The sequence below is a fragment of the Leiobunum rupestre genome, chromosome 11 (assembly GCF_980474605.1).
Source record: "Leiobunum rupestre chromosome 11, qqLeiRupe1.1.hap1, whole genome shotgun sequence".
NCBI classification, from domain to species: Eukaryota; Metazoa; Arthropoda; class Arachnida; order Opiliones; family Sclerosomatidae; genus Leiobunum; species Leiobunum rupestre.
Genome location: NC_143394.1, coordinates 23,210,059 through 23,231,417, shown reverse-complemented (window position 1 = coordinate 23,231,417; position 21,359 = coordinate 23,210,059). Strand labels below are relative to the sequence as shown.

General features: G+C 34.6%; 1 protein-coding gene across 3 annotated transcripts in view; it reads right to left on the bottom strand.

The window, feature by feature from the left end:
* Vav (Vav guanine nucleotide exchange factor) overlaps positions 1-21,359 on the bottom strand; it is a 95,799-nt gene that overhangs the window by 30,560 nt on the left and 43,880 nt on the right. For all 3 annotated transcript variants that reach the window (XM_090162645.1, XM_090162646.1, XM_090162644.1), the window contains 6 exons: positions 18,231-18,431; positions 18,053-18,148; positions 10,691-10,762; positions 9,321-9,413; positions 568-659; positions 406-454 (listed from right to left, as the gene is read on the bottom strand). In XM_090162645.1, coding sequence (XP_090018771.1) covers positions 406-454; positions 568-659; positions 9,321-9,413; positions 10,691-10,762; positions 18,053-18,148; positions 18,231-18,431 — 603 coding nt within the window. The remainder of the gene's footprint in view (positions 1-405; positions 455-567; positions 660-9,320; positions 9,414-10,690; positions 10,763-18,052; positions 18,149-18,230; positions 18,432-21,359) is intronic.

Below are 21,359 nucleotides of genomic sequence, written 5' to 3'. Positions count from 1 at the left end.
AACGATTATTAGGCTAACGTTTTTCGGTAAGGGGATCCTCTCCAAATATTTATCTTCATTACTAGAAATTTATAATAACTATATACAACTACCGATCCTTCTTATTACAATGACTAAAGAAATAGCACAAGAGCAGAATGACCAATATGGTTGTAATAAGTCTTTATGGGACAGTGTGAATTTATTTAATAATAATAAATATAAATAATAATAATAATTCTCAAGGCACCATCATAGGTCGAAGGTTAAATGTAATCAAGGTTATGATTTTGTGAAAAATAACATACAAAATTATTCTTTCCATAAAACCAATCTCCAGAGGAATAACATTTTGAGAACTTTTTATCTATTTCAATATAGTTAGCCTAAAAAATTCAAAATTAAAAAATTTCTGGTTCAACTTACCCGTGTAGATTTACACATCAACAACACTCGGTTGAAGACAAAGATATGCCTAGAAACAGACTGAAATTAATGAAACTGACTAGCTGTTATATTATAAAACAGTTTCAAGGAAAAAAAGCAAAGGTGTATCAACAATAAAATAAAACTTTATCATAGCATTACCTAATCCTACATTTGTTGTCATCATGTTTCTTGATTTTGATATCACCATCAATTAACAGTCGTCCATAATCTTTCAGTTCCATATTTTCGGGCTAGAAAGTAAAATGATTAAAATAAAAAAAATTATGGAAAAAATTAAACAATTTTAGTAATGGAGTGCCAAATCCAGATTCAGACCAAGGCACTGAACATTGGTGTTGTGGTTTCTATATTTCACAAAAAAAAAAGACATAACTACCAACTAATTTTTTTGCTCATTATCAGCTAGGCTAATACTCACCACCCTAGGCCCAAGACATCTAGCGACTTTTATTGCCTTTAATTCAGGTGGCCAGGTTAAATTGCGTAGGATGGTGGTGACAGGCCCTTCATGCCATGAGAGCCAGCTACCTACACCCACTAGTACCATTAACCTCGACAAGATTTTATGAAAAAGGGAAACCAAAGAACTTGGGGGAAAACTCCTTAAACCAGTGGGGGAGAGAACTTGCAAACTCTAAGCAGGAGTGGTTCAGAGTTCTTACCCAGTCCCACAAGCTGGGATTAAACCTGGCTCCTCTGGCTGCGTAGTTAAAGTGTTAACTGTTAGAAATAGTTTTATACTTTGCAAAACAAAAATACTTATGTCTAGTCCTGCGTAAAAATTCACCTTCATCCCTCGTCTGCTAAAAATATAGTTTTGGTTATACACTAACAAGTAGATGACCCGAGGTGGTAATCTCCGATTTTGTTCAAACATAAATTCATAAATATTTTTACCCAATATTAAGTAATTATTCAAATTTCATAATTTTTAATCCCTTTTGATCCAATGGATAAAAATACACTAAAAATTGATCGGGTTTAACCTATTTTATTAATTTCTTAAATTTAAATTGTTATAAAATAAAATTAGATGTTTGTTTGACAATTATATCATTTTCTTCATTTTCTCTAATTTTTAACCATTTGAACCTTTTTAATCAATTTTAATAAAAGTTTCAATTTTTAAATTTTTTTTAAATTATAAATTAATTTACAAATTTTTTAGAATATTTAGCCAATTACATAGAAGTGAAGAGAAGCACATTGTGAAAAACTAAATGATAAGAGACTTAAAATGGTTTTAAAATTCACAATTTATTTATTTAAAAAATACAACGTTTCGGAGGAACTGTTCCTCCCCTTACCAAAAAATAAGTTGGCTAAAAACCACTTACGACAACTTGTATTTCAGTTTGTATTTGGGGCAAATGCCTACTAAAAATAACTTAAATCGTCTCTACCCTTACCAAAAAATAAGTGGTCTTATAACTTTTTAAGTTGGTTTTAAGTTGGTATTTGGAACAAATGCCAACTAAATACCAACTAAAAACCTACTTAAAAACCACTTTACACCAACTTAAAACCAACTAAAAGCTTTCTTAAAAAAGACCACTTAAAACCAACTTAAAACTTACTTAAAAAGACCTCTTAATAAAGACCACTTAAAGCCAACTTATAACCTACTTAAAAATTATAAGTAATTATCTGACCACTAAAAACCAACTTAAAACGAACTTAAAAAAATGAGTATTTTCCAACCAACTTAAAAACAACTTATTACCTCTTTAAATAGTTTATTAAAATATGCTGGCAACTTGAACCTACTTAAAACCAACTTAAATGTGAAAACCTACTAAATACCAACTTATTTTTTGGTAAGGGTATTAATCAACTTATTTCCAACCAAACCAGAACCAACATTTACATTTAACTACTTGAAAGAAACTTCACTACTACTAGGGAAACATCTAAAAACCAACAATAATATGTAATTTCCTGACTACTAAAAACCATCTAATTACAAACTTAGCAAAAGAAGTATTTTCATACCAACTGAATAACAACTTATTACCCCTTCAACTCCCTTACCAAAAAATAAGTTGGATTTCAGTTTGTATTTAGTTTGTATACACATTATTAGTTGATATTTAGTTGGTATTAAGTAGGCTCAAGTTGTCAGCATATTTCAAGTTACTATTAAACGGGTAATAAGTTGTTATTCAGTTGGTAGGAAAATACTGCTTTTGCTAAGTTTTTAATTAGTTGGTTTTTAGTAGTCAGGAAATTACATAATATTTTTAAGTTGCTTTTAAGTAGTTAAATGTAAATGTTGATTCTGGTTTAGTTGGAAATAAGTTGATTAATAAAGAGGATTTAAGTTACTTTTAAGTAGGCATTTGTCCCAAATACAAACTGAAAACCAAGTTGATATACAAGTTGTCCTAAGTGGTTTTTAGCGTCCTTTTTTTTGGTAAGGGCTAGTAACTTGAAATAGGCTGACAACTTGAGCCTACTTATTACCAAGTTAATATCAACTAATAATGTGTATACAAACTAAATACAAACTGAAATCCAACTTATTTATTGGTAAGGGGATCCTTCTTCAGACTTGTAAAAATCCCTGAAGAAGGAGGAACCATAGACATAATAAAGAAATAGACACCTTACGCGGAGTTTGATTTGCCAAAAATATACGGGAGCGATAACTAGCAGACAACCGGTATTTGTTCCGTATTCCTGTGGTACCACGTTTAAGCGACGCCTGTCGATTAGGCGAGAAAATACAAAATCATCACGTGATACGTCACACATGTTCGTGTTTGTAATCTTTTAGGTACTCTGACGTGATTCGCGAATATTTTGGCTGTGAGAATTTAAAATAAGGTAAATTTTTATTATAATTTTTAAATAAGTCAATTAATTCTTTCAAAACCCAAATAAAAAGCAGCAGATGATCTTATAATTAAAAACAAAAAATTCTATTTGCGAAATGATATTTTGTCAAAGGCTTAAGTAACTATCCGGTTTGTTGTGGAACTTGTGGTTATGGCTTGTTATGGGAATATTCTGAGATTCTAAATTGTAAACAAAAGTAAATGGAATTTTGATGAAAAGGATGATTCTACCTTGGATTAAGAATGATTCTACTAAAGGTATGTAGCTATTGTTCTTGAAATAAAATTAGCTTTGACAATTTAAGTCTGATGGCTTGACCCTTCATTTCTAGATTTTTGTCCTTCTCTAATTTGTGGAGTCTGAGCTTGCAATTTAAATTAATAACTTTCTTAATGATGATGTTCGATTCCAACTTCAGGATCAAACATGTTCATGGTGATCTGGTAAGATGTCCATGCCAACAATATTTCATAATACAGCAAGTTCTAGTTCTTAGACTACATTTCTTTTATAGAGAGAGGAATATCTCTTCATAACAACTAAACAAAATTGGCTAAAAACCAAGGAGATCTTACTCAAATTATAATAACATAATAAAACCTATACGAAATGATCCTTGGTCAAAATTTAAAGGTGAGAAGTTAGCATCACCGGTTTTTTCTATTTCACTTTCAACTGGATGTAATTTCTTTAAATTAAATAAAAAAATTATTTTGACTATTTTTACTTGTTTTAATTCTATGGAAACCAAACCAGAGTTGGAATGGCTTTTGGTGTGACCCACCTTTTGCCATTTACAATTTGTATATCCCGTTTTAAAAAGTGATCATTACAAATTAAATCATGATTTGAATGTGTCGCGATTTACAGCAATTGTCCATTGAGAAAGTATTGTAGGTTTCGTTATAAAAAGATTTTAAATAAGAAAGAATATTCATCGAAATAATATGATAATTTAATCCTACTTATGGAATGAAACCTTTACTTGTTATTGCAATGCGTAAAAACACTAAAATTAACCTTTTTTTACCAAATAAAAACCAGATTTTTAGTAGAAAACACTTTTTCTATAACTTTTTAATATGTTAGCTAACATAAAAGTACTACCCGTTTATCAAATTCACCCCTAAAGTTTTTGCGTCTGATTTTAAACCGGATAAATATTCCTAAGCGTTAGGTACTACATGGCCTAGGCCAAGCGCTCACTACTCCTCGTAACGTCTCTGTCATGGCTTCCACGAGCCTTTGCTTCGTAACGGAGACAATTCCTTGTGGAAGGCAGGACGGATACGAAACAGAGAGCCAGTGGGCGCCTAGTCCAAAGCGCCACTTAAGTTTAGGGGCGCTTTATAAGTAGGAATAAACTATCATATTATTTCAATGAATATTCATTCTTATTTAAAAATCTTTTTATAACTATAGGCAGGATCGAACATCATCATTCAGAAAATTATTAATTTATATTGCAAGCTCAGACTCCACAAATTAGCGAAGGACAAAAATCTAGAAATGAAGGGTCAAGCCATCAGACTTAAATTGTCAAAGCTAATTTTTTTTTCAAGGACAATAGCTACATACCTTTAGTAGAATCATCCTTTTCATCGAAATTCCATTTACTTTTGTTTACAATTTAGAATCTCAGAATATTCCCATAACAAGCCATAACCACAAGTTCCACAACAAACCGGATAGTTATTTAAGCCTTTGACAAAATATCATTTCGCAAATATAATTTTTTGTTTTTAATTATAAGATCATCTGCTGCTTTTTATTTGGGTTTTGAAAGAATTAATTGACTTATTTAAAAATTATAAAAAAAATTTACCTTATTTTAAATTCTCACAGCCAAAATATTCGCGAATCACGTCAGAGTACCTAAAAGATTACAAACACGAACATGTGTGACGTGTCACGTGATGATTTTGTATTTTCTCGCCTAATCGACAGGCGTCGCTTAAACGTGGTACCACAGGAATACGGAACAAATACCGGTTGTCTGCTCGTTATCGCTCCCGTATTTAACCCCCGTAGAATCTTGGGTCTATTTCTTTATTATGTCTATGGGAGGAACAGTTCCTCCAAAACGTTGGATTTTTTAAATAAATAAATCGTGAATTTTAAAACAGTTTTAAGTCTCTTATCATTTAGCCAACTACAGGCAATTTAATTCATTTTCTCTTACATTTTTCATTTAAAATCGTTCTGATTTACTTTAACTCATTTTTATCACATTGATCAAAATATATCAAGATTTGATCAAATAAATGAAATTTACCCATTTTTACCTGATTTAAATAAATTATCTAATTTAATTTAATAAATTAATTTAATTTTTTTTAATTTCTGATCAAAATTGATCAATTTCTAATTTTTTTCAGTTTTTTATAAATATTGCTGTTTAACAAAAAATTCAAATATTTTTCAAATTATTGCCCATTTTATATTTTTTTTTAATAAATTTGGTCATTTTTTACTCATTTTGATCCAATAGCTCTTTATATAAAATAAGAGAGGTCACGTGATTACGTTAGATTCATCGTGCAGTTCAAGTTAGAGAGTACGCGCATATTTTTGTTTTTGTTGAGCTAGCGCGAAAACGCATGAGACCCTCTACACGGAAATATTAGGAAGCACGCGCTCCAAAACATAACACTTTTTATACATTGTAACCGTTTTGCCTTCCCAAATTGTATCCCGTAAAGGATGTAACACGATTAGGGTTCAGGCTCAGCTAGCTAGTCTTATAAGTGAGAATCACCACACGAGTTAATTCAGTCAAAAACAGGTTTAATATTCAGAAAAATAATTACACTTACAATGACATCGGAACTACCTCGTTCAGCCATAATATATCTCGGGGAAATCTTTATAATACAAAAGGGAATTCTTGGGGCAAAGATTAAAAACATATAAACGAGGGGATACAAAATGTTGACCCGGAATCCTCACGGGCAACCATCTCCGGGCGAGACAAGGAGAAAGAGAGAGTGAAATCGCGTGGCGCAGGACATTTATATTGCCCACGCTAGACTGCTATCTCTCTAGCGGCTGATAGCGAAAATATAACTAAAAAATGTTTATAAGAAATAGGAGGGTTCACTGTAACGGACCCGGATGTAATCCGGCGACCGGTTCTGTTATAACATGTATGTGTATATATTATTTTATAGAAAGAGCTATTGACCAAATTGTATTTAAAAATGATAAAATTTAATTTGTTAAATAAATTTTAATGTATTTTTCACGTTTTTGAAATTTTCAAATTGTTTATTTTCATAACCTATGGTGGTTAAGAAATAGGAAAATGGGTGGTGTGGGGTTCTATCGTCCAGTTATCCAAGATTTCGGCCATTAAAAATGATGGCTTAAGAGATACTCAAATATAGTCCCATTGCTATGTGTCAGATTGTCCTGTTTTCTACACCATTATGGTGTCAGATTGTAATGTTTTCTACACCATGTTTATGTATTCTATACATAATGTTTCATAACCATTTGCTATATAGCGCCATCCAGCATAAAATATTAAATAATCAATTTTTCATTTAGAAAACTGCTTTTCTTTGTTTAAACAGGGAAAATATTTATTATTGAATTTTAACTATTATTAAGAGACCACCCTTAACAAAAAATAAGTGTGATTTCAGTTTGTATTTAGTTTGTATACACATTATTAGTTGATATATAGTTGGTATTAAGTAGGCTCAAGTTGTCAGCATATTTCAAGTTACTATTAAAGGGGTAATAAGTTGTTATTCAGTTGGTAGGAAAATACTGCTTTTGCTAAGTTTATAATTAGTTGGTTTTTAGTAGTCAGGAAATTACATATTTTTAAGTTGCTTTTAAGTAGTTAAATGTAAATGTTGATTTTGGTTTAGTTGGAAATAAGTTGATTAATAATGAGGATTTAAGTTACTTTTAAGTAGGCATTTGTCCCAAATACAAACTGAAAACCAAGTTGAAATACAAGTTGTCCTAAGTGGTTTTCAGCCAACTTATTTCTTTGGTAAGGGGCCCCTTACCAAAAAATAAGTTTGATTTCAGTTTATATTTAGTTTGTATACACATTATTAGTTGATATTGAGTTGGTATTAAGTAGGCTCAAGTTGTCAGCATATTTCAAGTTACTATTAAAGGGGTAATAAGTTGTTATTCAGTTGGTAGGAAAATACTGCATTTGCCAAGTTTATAATTAGTTGGTTTTTAGTAGTTTTTGTAAATGTTGATTCTGGTTTAGTTAGAAATAAGTTGATTAATAAAGAGGATTTAAGTTATTTTTAAGTAGGCATTTGTCCCAAATACAAACTGAAAACCAAGTTGATATACAAGTTGTCCTAAGTGGTTTTCAGCCAACTTATTTTTTTGGTAAGGGGCAGCCAGTACAGTTTCAGGGAATTAATTAGAAAATGGTGATGGATACAAGTGGAAATACCATCCCTGGAAAAGATATGCCAAAGAATTTGGGATTAATTATTTTTACAAGAACCAGTGTGATCTCAATTCAATTAAATTTATTTGATTCCATGTGGTATTGGAGATTGATAAAAAAAATTAAGTACTTTTTAATAAGAACCCTTACCAAAAAATAAGTTGGCTAAAAACCACTTAGGACAACTTGTATATCAACTTGGTTTTCAGTTTGTATTTGGGACAAATGCCTACTTAAAAATAACTTAAATCCTCTTTATTAATCAACTTATTTCCAACTAAACCAGAATCAACATTTACATTTAACTACTTAAAAGCAACTTAAATCCTACTAGGGAAACATCTAAAATTCAACTTAAAAATATTATGTAATTTCCTGACTACTAAAAAAGAACTATTATAAACTTATCAAAAGCAGTATTTTCCTACCAACTGAATAACAACTTATTACCCCTTTAATAGTAACTTGAAATATGCTGACAACTTGAGCCTACTTAATACCAACTCAATATCAACTAATAATGTATATACAAACTAAATACAAACCGAAATCCAACTTATTTTTTAGTAAGGGAAATTTCCATAGTTAATGACGAGCTAATTAGGTCAGATATCCCATACCAAAAAATAAGTTGGATTTTAGTTTGTATTTTGTTTGTATACACATTAGTTAATATTAACTTGGTGTTAAGTAGGCTCAAGTTGTCAGCATATTTCAAGTTATTAGCTAAAGGGGTAATAAGTTGTTTTTCAGTTGGTAGAAACACTTCTTTTTTATAGTTTGAAATTAGTTGCTTTTTAGTAGTCAGAAAAAGTGGTTTTTAGCCAACTTATTTTTTGGTAAGGGTAGTCAGTATTATCAGCATATGATAAAACGTACCTTTCAAAATCATACTGTCAACAAATGTTTGATGGTGCCATATATAATATATAAAGGATACACAACAATTGTTCATACAGTACCGCATAGAACAAAGTTCACTAAGCGAGCGCTCGCTTAAAGCGGCGCTTATGGGGGGGAACCATGAGCTAGGGCTGCTGCCAGACCCCCACTTCGCTTTAAGTGAGCGCTCGCTTAGTGAACTTTGTTCTAGGCGGTACTGTATGTTGTACAAAACATGACAAACAACAGTGGAATTAGGCGCCCAAGTTGGTAGTTAAAAATGGGTGTGGCTCATGGACTCCCTTACCAAAAATTAAGTGGTCTAGGAACTTGGTTTTAAGTTTGTATTTGGGACAAATACCAACTAAATACTAACTAAAACCATGCATAAAAACAACTTATTACCAACTAAAACCATACTGCCAACTTAATATCCACTTATAAAAATGAATGTGACACTAAAAAATAAAAATTTATGAAAGATCACTTCTCTAAGAACCATATAATTAGAACTTTCAAAAATTAATTTATCATATAATAATAATAATCAGCTAGGCAAATGTACCCAATACCTAATACACCAATAACCCTGGTTATTGTTATAAAATACTTGTTTATATTTTTATTTTCTTAAGTTCATTATGGACGTGAATGAAAATATTGCGTTTCCTACAAAAAGGAAGTTTTTTATCTTGTTGCATTTTTATACCGATAAAAACTATCATAAGAAAAAAGTAATTACCATGCTTAGATCAGTGATGCTTATTTGGATATCATGTATGATTTGAAGAGTTTCACTATCTCTTTTGACTTCATTTATGTATTTACTTAAATCCTGAAAACATAAAAAGAGTAGAAGTTAGAATAACAACAAACCTGTGGACTCATTAAATATTTACAGTTTTCATTTATTTGAGACTTTGTTTCTTATATGACTGCTACATTGTAAAAGGTCTTCATAGTGTAACCAACCTTTTGTTCAGACGGTAATGTGGCATGGAGGATTAGGATGAGGTTACATAATAAATATTCTATTAAAATGAGATACTAATAACTATTGGTCATTCCCACCAAGGGAAGAGAATGTAACCTTGCAGCCATCAGGGTGAAATACTATAACTAACTGACAGGGAGCTATCAACTCCTGACTGCTCTCATCTCTCGGTCTGCTCCTTATATCCTAACCCCTCACACTGGCGTCCTTAGGCCACTGATCTTGTTGCCTACAATATGACTATAAAATAGACTCAACATTGAATAAATGTTCAGTTAATAGTTATTACCCGAATCAAGTCTCTATATGGTTAAAATATTGAAAGTTAAACCAGTTGGCAGGATCAGCAAAAGGGCAGTCCTCTTTAGGCTCTTTCTCCTATTTACACCACATATTAACAAGAATTAAATAAATATCTACATTGCTAAGGAAAATTGGCAGCAATAAGCAATAATAAATATGTTATTAAAGGGTGTGTCACTTCCACCCTTAGGATGGATCAACAAATTTCACATTTCTACCATCAGGTTTAACTGAAGCAAATGTTTGGCCCTAGTTACATTCAAAGCCAAGGATCGAACCGAGCCTCGGCCATTTGGAAAACCCTCAGCCTCGGTCTGAGGGTCGTCTAAATATAGCCGAGGAACCGAGGATTTTTTCGCTCTTATTAAAAACATGAATAACTGAAATTTTGGCCCATTTTCTACCGTAAACTTTATATCTAAGGAGAATGAATATGTGGAGACGATCGTCCGACTACCGGCACCTTGAACGCTTTTTCCCCTGTCTTGCGCGGAGGAGGAGTCAATACTCGAAAGTTTTAGTTTTAGTTTTGTAACTTTAGTTTGAGGTTCTTTTCGTGGGAACCGTCGAAAAGCGAAACGTCAGGGGGCGGGGCTGCTTGGAGGGATGAAACATCTACAATATTTGATATTAAAACTTTTATTTGGAAGCTTTATTTATCCATTTGACCATTTAACCGTTTTTGACCCTTGTTCGATCCTTGTTCAAGGCTTTCAAAAATGTTCCAAGCTCTTTAACTACACTCTCCTTTAAATATGTTTCTCCATCTCTTTCTCTAATTTACACCAACTGCCTGACCAACTGAATATACCTACCAACATAGCATCCAAAGCTTTTTCCAAACCAGAATAATCATCATGAGATCTTGGAGTGCACTTAATTAGCTCCTATAGAGAAAAAATATTGTTTACCAAAACAGTCCTGAGTACATGGATCCAAATTAACAGAGACTGCCAATAATTTGAAGGCATTTTTTCAAAACCCAAGTTTACATTAATAGATTTTGGTTTCCAGTGAATCCCTTCCAAATAACGTTTTGAAAAACTCAAGACCCTAAATAATTAAATTTTTCATAATCTATTTATAACTAATGCAAAAAATTGTGATATTTTAAATGGTTTTTATTTCATATTTCTAATTGCAAATGAAACTGAAATTAATCGACGGAATTATTAATTGACAATAGACTTTTCAAGAAAATAGTGGTTCTTATAATGTTAGTTTTTTCCACATCCTTAGCTGTTGCTATTTCAAAGACAAAATCCAGGAGCTAGAGCAACAAGGATTTCTGTTAACTTGTAAGACTTTGTGAGTCGTACCTGTAGAGAAACTAACATTGAACTTTGAAAAAAAAAAAATTTAACCCTTACCAAAAAATAAGTTGTCTAGGAAATACTTTAAGTTGGTTTTAAGATTGCATTTGAGACAAATAACAACCAAAAACCTACTTAAAAACAACTTTACACCTACTTAAAACTTCCTTATTAAACTCCATTTAAAGTCCACTTAAAAAAGACCACTTAAAGCCAACTTAAAACTTTAAACCTTATCGCAATAGAAGTACCAACTTATAACCAACTTAAAAATAATGTAATTTTATGACCACTAAAAACCAACTAATTACCAACTTAAAAAAAGTATTTTCCCACCAACCTAATAACAACTTCTTAAAGGTACCCCTTTAACTAGTTTATTGAAATATGCTGACCACTTGAGCCTACTTAAAACCAACTTATTGTCAACTAAAATGTGTATAACAACTAAAATCAAACTTATTTTTTGGTGAGGGAATTTAAAACACTTAACTTAGATCATAAAATACTTGGTATTTAATTTCAAATAGAGATAATAAAGAATTGAACCAACACGAAATATCATCCTAGAGGCAGCTACCCTTACCAACCTTGTACCCCTTCGTGGTGGAAGGGAGTAGCAGGTGTGGGGGCCACCCTTCATGCTGGCCAACTAAGGCTCTGCTTCTTCCTTAAGCCAAGGTGTAAGGTAACGTGCTGACTGCTGAATGGTACCGGGGAAGCGGAAATACGGTATCATAAACGATCCCCTCGGGGAACCAGGCGAAACCCCGTTAAAACTAGCCTTCCACCCGGACAGAGGATTAAGGGCGGGAACGTTTTACTTTCCTCTTTTCTCGTAGGACCAAAATCGACACACAAAAACAAAAAAAAATCAAACAAACCAGGCAAGGGTTTGAAAGAACCCGGCCTTAAGCAAGGAGAGGGTTTGAAAGGACCCACCCTTAAGCAAGGGGGTCTGACCCCAAAAAGAACCCGGCCTAGCCTTCAAGGGTCTGCCTCTCGATGGGGAAACGTCCCTAAATAAAAACCAAAGGCGGAATCGATGCCGCGGAGAAAAGCAGAGGTTGGAGGAGGTCTCCAATACAGAAGACCCTCCTCTTCTGCAAGGTAAGAGACCAAGGGTGAACCCAGGACTCCCAGTCTCAGGTCTCCAAGAGGTCTAAGGTCCATGACCAGACCTATAGGGAGACCTTAAGTTCCACAAAGATGGCCATCACTATGGATGGCTATCCCATGAAGACAGAAGACCATCTCTGAAGAAGAGGGAGGGATTCTGGAGACGATAGATGGTGTTATTTATTTTTGGTTGTTGACAATTTAATGAACTGCTGAACCAAAGATATTATTCGACTAATAAGTTACACCTTGTTTTTAATTGGATTTACTTTATTGATGCACTTAGAAAGTAACAGATGGGATACCCTCTACCTCGATTCTGGAATTTCAAGCTGGAAGGAGGAGCAATTCAATACCTGTGTAGGGATGAGTATACTGCAGACTGGTTGGGGAAGGAGTTCGACAAGAAGGAATTGGTTCCACAGGGGTCATTACTTTCAGTAATGAAGGTAAAAGACCTACCGAAACCATTCAAGGTCGCCTTCCACACCAAAGTTGTGTACACTAGGAACACTAACGTCCTTCTACGCAGACTCAAGACCTTCAACAGCGCTGTTGTATGAATATATAGTCTTTGCTATAACAGGTGTTTATAAGCTAATTGTTTAATTGATGGAACAGTTCAGTTCACACTTGACTGAACTGAACTGAACTAGTATGGTTCGTCTGCTGATGGCAGACATTGTGTAACACTTCTCTCCCAGCCTTCATAACAGCAAGCTGTTAATATCTTAATATGTAAATAAAACTGTAGTAAAATTCATAGTTAGTTAATACGCAATGCTGGAAGATCGTCAACAAGTCTGAGGTTCCGACTGCCATGTGCTGGATTTTTCAGATGGATGGTGAGTCGGTCAAGGCCATCAAAGAGGCGGGTCTCAGAGCGTTGAACCCGAGATAAGCCATCCGCTGCCAGACTGGTGGCGCCATCTCTCCAAATGTGGTTCAACTATAATAAATAAACCCACAGAGGCTTCCCAACATAGCTCCCTGTTACAGACCTTTTCGTTTTTCCCATTTGATTCTCAAATTCTTTTCTTCATAACGTACACCTTCAAATAATGACTTTTATCATCAATAGCCAGCTCCTCCTAAAGTATTAATAGGCAAGGGCCCCCATACATCGGAATGTATTAACTCCAAAACATCTTTAATGCGGATTTCTTTCAATGGCGCATGCGTTCTTCGTGTGCTTTTTGATAACCTGCAGGCATCACACACTGCCAAATCGCCTGTTTCAATCTTAAACCATTCAACATATTATACCTTGCCATATATTTAATATCTTCTACGTTTAAATGTCCAAGGCTCTTGTGCCATATTTTAATACTGTTGGTCTTCTCGGTGTTCACCACCTGACTCTCAATCGTATAGTCTACTTCATCAATTTGTTCCTGTTGTAGCACTTGACCCTTTACTATGTAAAAATTTTCAGTAGTTAAAGGCGCTTGAAATCCCAGGATACAATTCAATTCAATTACATTTTATTTTTTAAGTTTTTTTGTATATTTGGTTAGAGGGCCACATTAACTCGCGACTTACAATATCAAATAATACGATTTATGCCTAACTAATACAATATGAATTAACAAAGTATAATAAAATAATTCAAAAAGGAACCGTACATATAATAAATAAAACTAAGTTAAAACAAAAAACGGTATAAACTAGGAGTTGGGTCTACTTAATCTCAAAAATTATTCTTTTAAAAGTATTTTTAACTTCCATTTCTGTTTTTAAGTTTGCAATTTTATAATTATGTAAATTGAATAATTGTACACCGGCGTAAAATATAGATGTTAATTTTTTGTGGTATTACAAAATGGCGTTGCTATCGTAGTATTTGCTCTCGTAATTTTTTTAATAGAGTTCATTTTAAAAAGAGTACCTGGCTCGGATTTAACACTTTTGTAAATGAAATTCAAACATGCAAATTTATAAATTTGTGATTTGTTAAGTAGTTTACTCTGTTGGAAGAGTGGTTTGTTATGAGAAAGCCATCCCTTGTTATAAATATATCGAAAATACGTTTTTGTAGTACTTGTATTCTTTTGATATTGTTGTTACATGTATTTCCCCAGACCACAATTCCGTACAGGAAACACGAGTAAAAAAAACTATAATACAGCTAAAATAAGATTGATTGCGGGAATAATTGTTCACATTTCCAGATTAGATAAACAGCACTAGATAATTTTTACAGATATAATTTATATGTTCGTTCCAAGTTAAAAAATGATCAAACAGTATACCCAGGTATTTGTAATAAAAAACTCTTTTTATTTCATAGCCCTTAATAAATACTTTACACAGAGCGTCATTTATTGTTTTACCCTGGTTGGAGAATATTATATATTCAGTTTTCATTTTATTTACCTTAAGACCGTTATCCTCAAGCCATTTATCAATTAAATTCAGGTAGTCATTTGTTGTTTTAATAAGTGATTCTAAATTTAAATTTTCCAAAATCATTATGGTATCATCAGCGTACATATAGATCCAATGGGGTAAAATATAAGAGAGGTCATTTATATATAGATTAAAAAGCATCGGAGATATTGAGCCCTGTGGTAGTCCAATCTTTACAGGTTTTGGGTTTGATAGGTTATTGTTGATTTTGGTCACATTCATCCAACCTGACAAATAGCTGCGAAGCCAATCCAACGCAACACTGTTGAAAATAGTATACTAATTTCTTAATTGATTAATTACTCATTGTTATGACCGTTCAACCTCATAATCATTAACCATGTGGTGGCGACTTTTACACATCAGAGATGACTAATGCTCCTTTTATCAAGTGGGGGACTTGTCAAGCAGAATTTGAGCAGACAGGGTGTTATGAATTAGCTTCCCCAAGTAAATTACCTAGAACATAGGCCTTAGTGGTCACTAAATGAAACTTGTAAATATGCATAGTATTTTTTAACTTTAACCTTAATTAAATACAATAATAAACAAGTTTAAGTAAATCATGTTTGATTTATCCACCTACTTTCCAACAAACACCCAAACACCCAGTTTTTCAATTTTTTAAGAAGTCGCTTATGCGGAACGCTATCAAACGCTTTTTCTAAGTCTAGAAACCAACCCAGTATTTAGAAATGTCAAGGGCGTTGAGAATTTTACTATAAACTATTGATACGGCGTGTTCTGTTCCCCTACCAGGTGAAAAACCAAATTTTTTTCTGTTATTAAGTTATGTTTATCACAGAATGACGAAATTCTAATCAAATAACATTTGTCAAACACTTTTGAACAGAACGACAACACAGAAATCAGCCTATAATTATTAGGGTCGCAGGGGTCCCCTTTTTTAAAGATTGGCGTTATAGCGGTAGATTAATTTATCAGGATAAGCTCCCGTGGTGAAAGAGAGGTTTATTAAAAAAACCAGGGGTGTAATAATGCGAGTCATGACAAATTTTATTGGTCTAGGGTGCATTTCGTCCAACCCAGGAGAGCTGGCCAATGGTAAACTTCCAATCACTTCCTGCACTTCTCTTTCCGTTAAAATATCATAAAACAAGAATCCTCCATCCTGGATTTAAATCCCGCTTGATCTATTATTCGACCTGAGATTAAATTCCTGTCTATACCTGGCGCCTGCATCACATTACGTAGCTGAAAAACATGGTCATCCAATTTGATCCAAATGTCCAATCTGCCAACAATTTTGGACCTTCCATCACCCAACAACTGCTTCCAAGTTAACTGGGACGTAAATATAAAACATCTCACGATGGCTACAGAAATGATGTGTAGCTCCGGAGTCTACCACCCATTCATCTGGTCGCGCTATTCCCGATACGAGCGCTGCTACTGTTAATACAGCTGGTTTCCCCTTCTTGTCTTTTGACTTATCTTCTCTCTTCTCCTTTTTACAATCCACTGCACGATGACCCCAAATCTGGCAATTATAGCACTTACCATGGAAATGCTTATACTTGGGGCGTGAGCCATTTCTACACTTCTTCACCTGCGCAGCCCATGCCTTGGCGGTTTGATTAGATGACGATTCAGTTGGTAAGGACACTCTGACACATATGTTAGATGTACACTTTCCGGACTCTAAGGTCACCAACAATGGTGGCACTGACACTCTCCCTTTGAGGATCAATCGAACTAAAAGGGAAGATTGGGCTTTGGCGAATAAGGTCGTCACGCATTCTAGGCTTATATGGGCTATAAAGTCATTTAAACCCTATAAGTCTCCGGGACCGGATGGGATTTTTCCTATCCTTTTACAGGAGGGCAGTGATATTCTCTGCCCTCTGCTGCTGAGAATCTACAGGTCTTGTATTGCTCTAGGGCAAATACCTAGCACCTGGAAGCTGTCTCAGGAAATTTTTATACCTAAGCCTGGTAAGTCTGATTACCTGGATACTAAGCCATTTAGGCCGATTAGTCTTACTTCTTTTCTCCTAAAAATACTAGAGAAAATGGTGGACAATTATATTAGAGAGGAGGTTATTCGTAACTCTACCCTGTCGGCTGCTCAGCATGCCTATCAGAAAGGCGGGTCTACTGAGACTGCCCTGCATGGTATCAGCAGCTGCCTGGAAAAGGCAACTGAGTTCAAGGAAATTGTGCTAGCGGTTTTTCTTGATAAAGAGGGAGCCCTTGATAAGGTCTCCAGTGTGGTTTTACTGAAAGCTGCAAAAAGATTTGGTATCAATGACACATTGTGCCTTTGGATCAAATCTATGTTGACGGACTGGAAAGTGACATCCTCCCTGCTGGGTGACTCCCTTATGGCCTTATGGTCTCACAGGGGGGGGGGGGGGTGGTTCTTTCTCTCCTTCTTTGGTGCCTGGTGGTGGATGAACTCGTTCGGAGGTTGAACAGGGGAGGATGCCGCTGTTTCCTTTACGCTGATGATATTGCTATCATCAGTACTGGGAAATTCCCGGTAACGATAAAGGATGTAATGAGGAAGGACCTCTTAACTTCCCTAGCGGAGTGGAGTAACTTAACCCCCGGTATCAGAGGAGAGATCATCTGGTTTACCGATGGGTCTAAGGCCCACTATGGCACCGGTGGGGGGATGTATTGCCTTACTAATAATTTTGGCTTTTATGAAAGCTTAGGGATACACACTAGTGTATTCCAAGCAGAAATCTTTGCTATCTGCTCCTGTGTTGCTTATTGTTTACATCAGGGGTATCAACTTCATATGGTACCTGGCCCCCTGGGCATAAGGGGCATCTTCGGAACGAAAGGGCCAACGCCTTAGCCAAGGAAGGTGCAAAGGCTGGGTTCATTGGGCCGGAACCTGCTCTCCCTATCCCCCGGGGACTTGTACGCGGCTTGATCTCCAAGTTTGTCAGATCGTCAACTCAGACAATGGTTTGAGATGGAGGATCAAAGGCAGGCCAAAGAGTTTACTCTTGGCCCTTCTAGGGAAAGAGCCAGAGAATTACTCTCAACATTTTAGTTGATATTAAGTTGGTTTTAAGTAGGCTCAAGTGGTCAGCATGTTTCAATAAACTAGTTAAAGGGGTAATAAGTTGTTATTAAGTTGGTGGGAAAATACTTTTTTCTTTAAGTTGGTAATTAGTTGGTTTCTAGTGGTCAGATAATTTCATATTACTTTTAAGTTGGTTTTAAGTAGGTTATTAGTTGGTATTTAGTTGGTATTTGTCTCAAATACCAACTTCAAGTATTTCCTAGACAACTTATTTTTTGGTTAGGGTAGCCTTCTTTTACTAGGGTAAAGCAAGATATATTTAGTGGCTACAATACCTTCAAAAGCAGGTGATATTTCAGGACCCTCTGCATAGGAACTGATAGTAAATCTCTCAATTTGAACTTCCCATCATTAGCTTCAATCTGGCACCGCTTAAATATAAGGAATGGAAATCAGATTTTATAATAATCCTCTATTTTTTTATTAAACAAAGCTTTATGTAAATTGAATTACCAGGATGGATTGATTGATTATCTCATTTTTGGCACAAAGTTCTTCAACTAACTCTTGAGCAACAGGTAAATTAATACAATAATCAGCATATATAACAAATTTATCCTTGAAGCGAAGAAAACAATCGCTGACTTTAAAAAGGCTGGATGTACAAGCTTTATATAATTCACTATGGAAACCAGTATGGATTTCCGCAAGTTCCTTTAAAATAAAAAAAGTTTTAGATATTTTAATCTTTTAGCGCAAGGTGAACACAGTTCATCTCATGTAGTAACTCTAGAAATATTTTCCATTTACAAACACATACACTATATGATGATACTTATTATGCAAGTCATATTGATAAATTAGTCAGGGCTACCCAGATTCAGTTGCATTAGCGCTTGTGATCAGGGGTCCGCCTGCTTTTGTTACTCTCTGGAGCCAGTCACGACTATACTCCCAAGCACGGAGAGAGACTGGATCCACATTCATAATTCCATAGGTTTGAGTTAGAGTTAGTTAAGGCCTAAAGTTGGGTCTAAGCCTAGTTTTATATTATTTATATCTGCCTACTTGAGACCCATTAGAGATAAAGTTAACCACAGCAGCCTCATCTATTTTTGTTACGGATAATGTAGACCTTATCACGTAGATAGCAAGGGTATTTTTAATTTTGGCCGCAAATGAAAATTTCATTTCCTCATTTAATTTTAAAGTTTTAAAAATTCTTCGAATTTAGTAATGACTTTTACGTTGTAAGGATGTAATTATTTTTGTTGTGTTGTCGCCTACACCGCAGTTTGTTACTAACTGTTTGCTTCGGTTTTAACCCTTTGTTTCAGTTAGCACACGTGTTAGTTTTACATGTCAAACGGCCTGGTGCAGAGACGTTTTTCGATTCCTGTTAATTCTAACAGGATCACAATTTAGTACTCAGACTCGGACTCGCGATGTCTTAATATATTACTCGTATGAGTACCAGAGTCCTTTGTCAAGGCTTAAAAATTACTCGAAGTGGACTCGAGTTTGTAAATATTACAACGAGTCCTTTATTTTTTAAAGAGTCTTACCAGTCCAAGGAGTTCCAAGTTTTTTATCTAATTTTTTTAACGCATAGTTGCATTCAACAGCTCACCACCAGGTGAAATCCCGTAATCACGCTATGGTAGTGGTTTTTGTTTTTTATGGAGCGTTTGCTCACGGAGATCGCGTGACACACCAAGCCGGCATGTTTTCCGATTTTAGTTTTAGTTTTGATTACTGCACTCTGAAGTAGAGAGAGGTCTTTCCTTTGACACGGCTTTAGTAATAGACCGGGAGCTAGCGACGAAACCCTCACGTCATAGTCTATAAAAATATTTACCAGTATATACTAAAGATATAACAAGGTTTAAAAAAGGTTTGTCTTACTTAGCGGACCAGGGGCGTACGCCCCTGTCACCCATTTCAGCAGCGCTACTTTCTACCCTATTTAATCCCACAAGATATATGCAGCTTTCTTTCTTTAAATTGTAGGTACGAATCCCCAAAATAACATGCAAAATAATAAGATATAAATTTCAGGGGCTATCACAATTTAAGATAACTGTTTTTAAATTAATTTGTTGCCAAAATTTATCCCATAACATAAATATGCAATTTTTTTTAAAATGCTCGTCTGTACACCCGGAATAAGAAACACAAGAGTAAGACAAAAATTTCGGAGAATTAAGTGCTTTAAGACAAGTATTTTACCACCATCTACCGAAATTTTCCATTTCAATATACAATGCATTTCACTCTCAATTGACAGCACGCGGGAACCCATAGGTTATCTATCTATCTCTTCACTCTTTGGAAAATACCAGAAGGGCTTATTTCGAAAGAAGACCTCTATTTTATTCTAAGAAACCGCTGGACAATGGGCATCGATTGCACGTGGTTTTCCCACATTCCAAAATTTTGTATCGCCTTTTGTAGCGGACGGCAGTTTATTCTGGGAAGTCATTCGAGCAACTGCAGCAGCAAGCTAGATAGTTTTTCTTTTACGTGTAGCTATGTTCAATATTTTTAAATAGTATGAAAATATAGTTTAATTAATGGAGCAAGTTCTCGAAAAACTCGGTAGTGACCATGAAGAGTGTGTTTGCATTTTAAATATCAGAAATAATTCGGAAAAAGAAAAAGTGCTCAAGTTTACAACAACATCTTATGAAAAAGTTAAAAACTGTGCCTCAATTCATCAGAAGCAGAAAAGTTCCAAGTATAAAAGGATACTAGAGATTCTTCCGGAAGTTGCCAACACCAAACATGGTTACCATTACCATTGTTACAAAAACTTTACCGCGATTTCCACCAGTGCGGTAATAAACAAAGGCAACAGTAAGAAAAACCCCTTAGAATCTCACAAACGTTCATCCAGGGAAAAAAACAATAACCATTTCCAAGAAAGTATCAATGGTGATAGAGTTTTGCCGCGAGTTTGTGTTTATTGCAGGAAACTTAACAAGAAAGTTAACTACAAGAAACAACCATTGATTCAGTGTTGCACTAAATGCTTGGAATTATCCATACGTGAAGCAGCAAATAAACTCAATGATCACAATTTGCTTACACTTGTCAGTGACCGCGACTTTGTAGCGTCAGAAGTATATTACCATCCTTACTGTCACGCTTCGACCTCAAAACGCGCCAAAATTGCCCATGAAAAGAAAACTGATCCCAAGTATGGTACTTCAAATTGGCACGAATCTCGAAAAACCCATCAGAAAGTATTTTCCTTTCTTGTAGACCAAGTACAAAGAGAAGTAATTGACGAAAAGGGTGTAATTTCAGCAAACGAATTACACTCTCTTTATATTTCGCTTCTACAAGAAGAATTTAATTTTAAGCCCTTCGATAAAAGATTACGAAAGACGTAAAAGAAGATTGAATTATAAGTGGCCCAGATCAACAGCGTCTGAAAGATTTACAAAAAGCCTTTCAAAACGATAGTTTCAAAGAAGAGTTCATTAAGTTCTTAGTTGAAGATTGGAAATTAGAAAAACATCGTGAAACTCTAAGGAATCGAGTTTTACACGCTGCATTTGATAAACTTTGTTACGAATATAGTTGGCAAGGAAATGTACTCAGAAATGATTTGCTTTGTAAACACGAAGAAGCAGATTC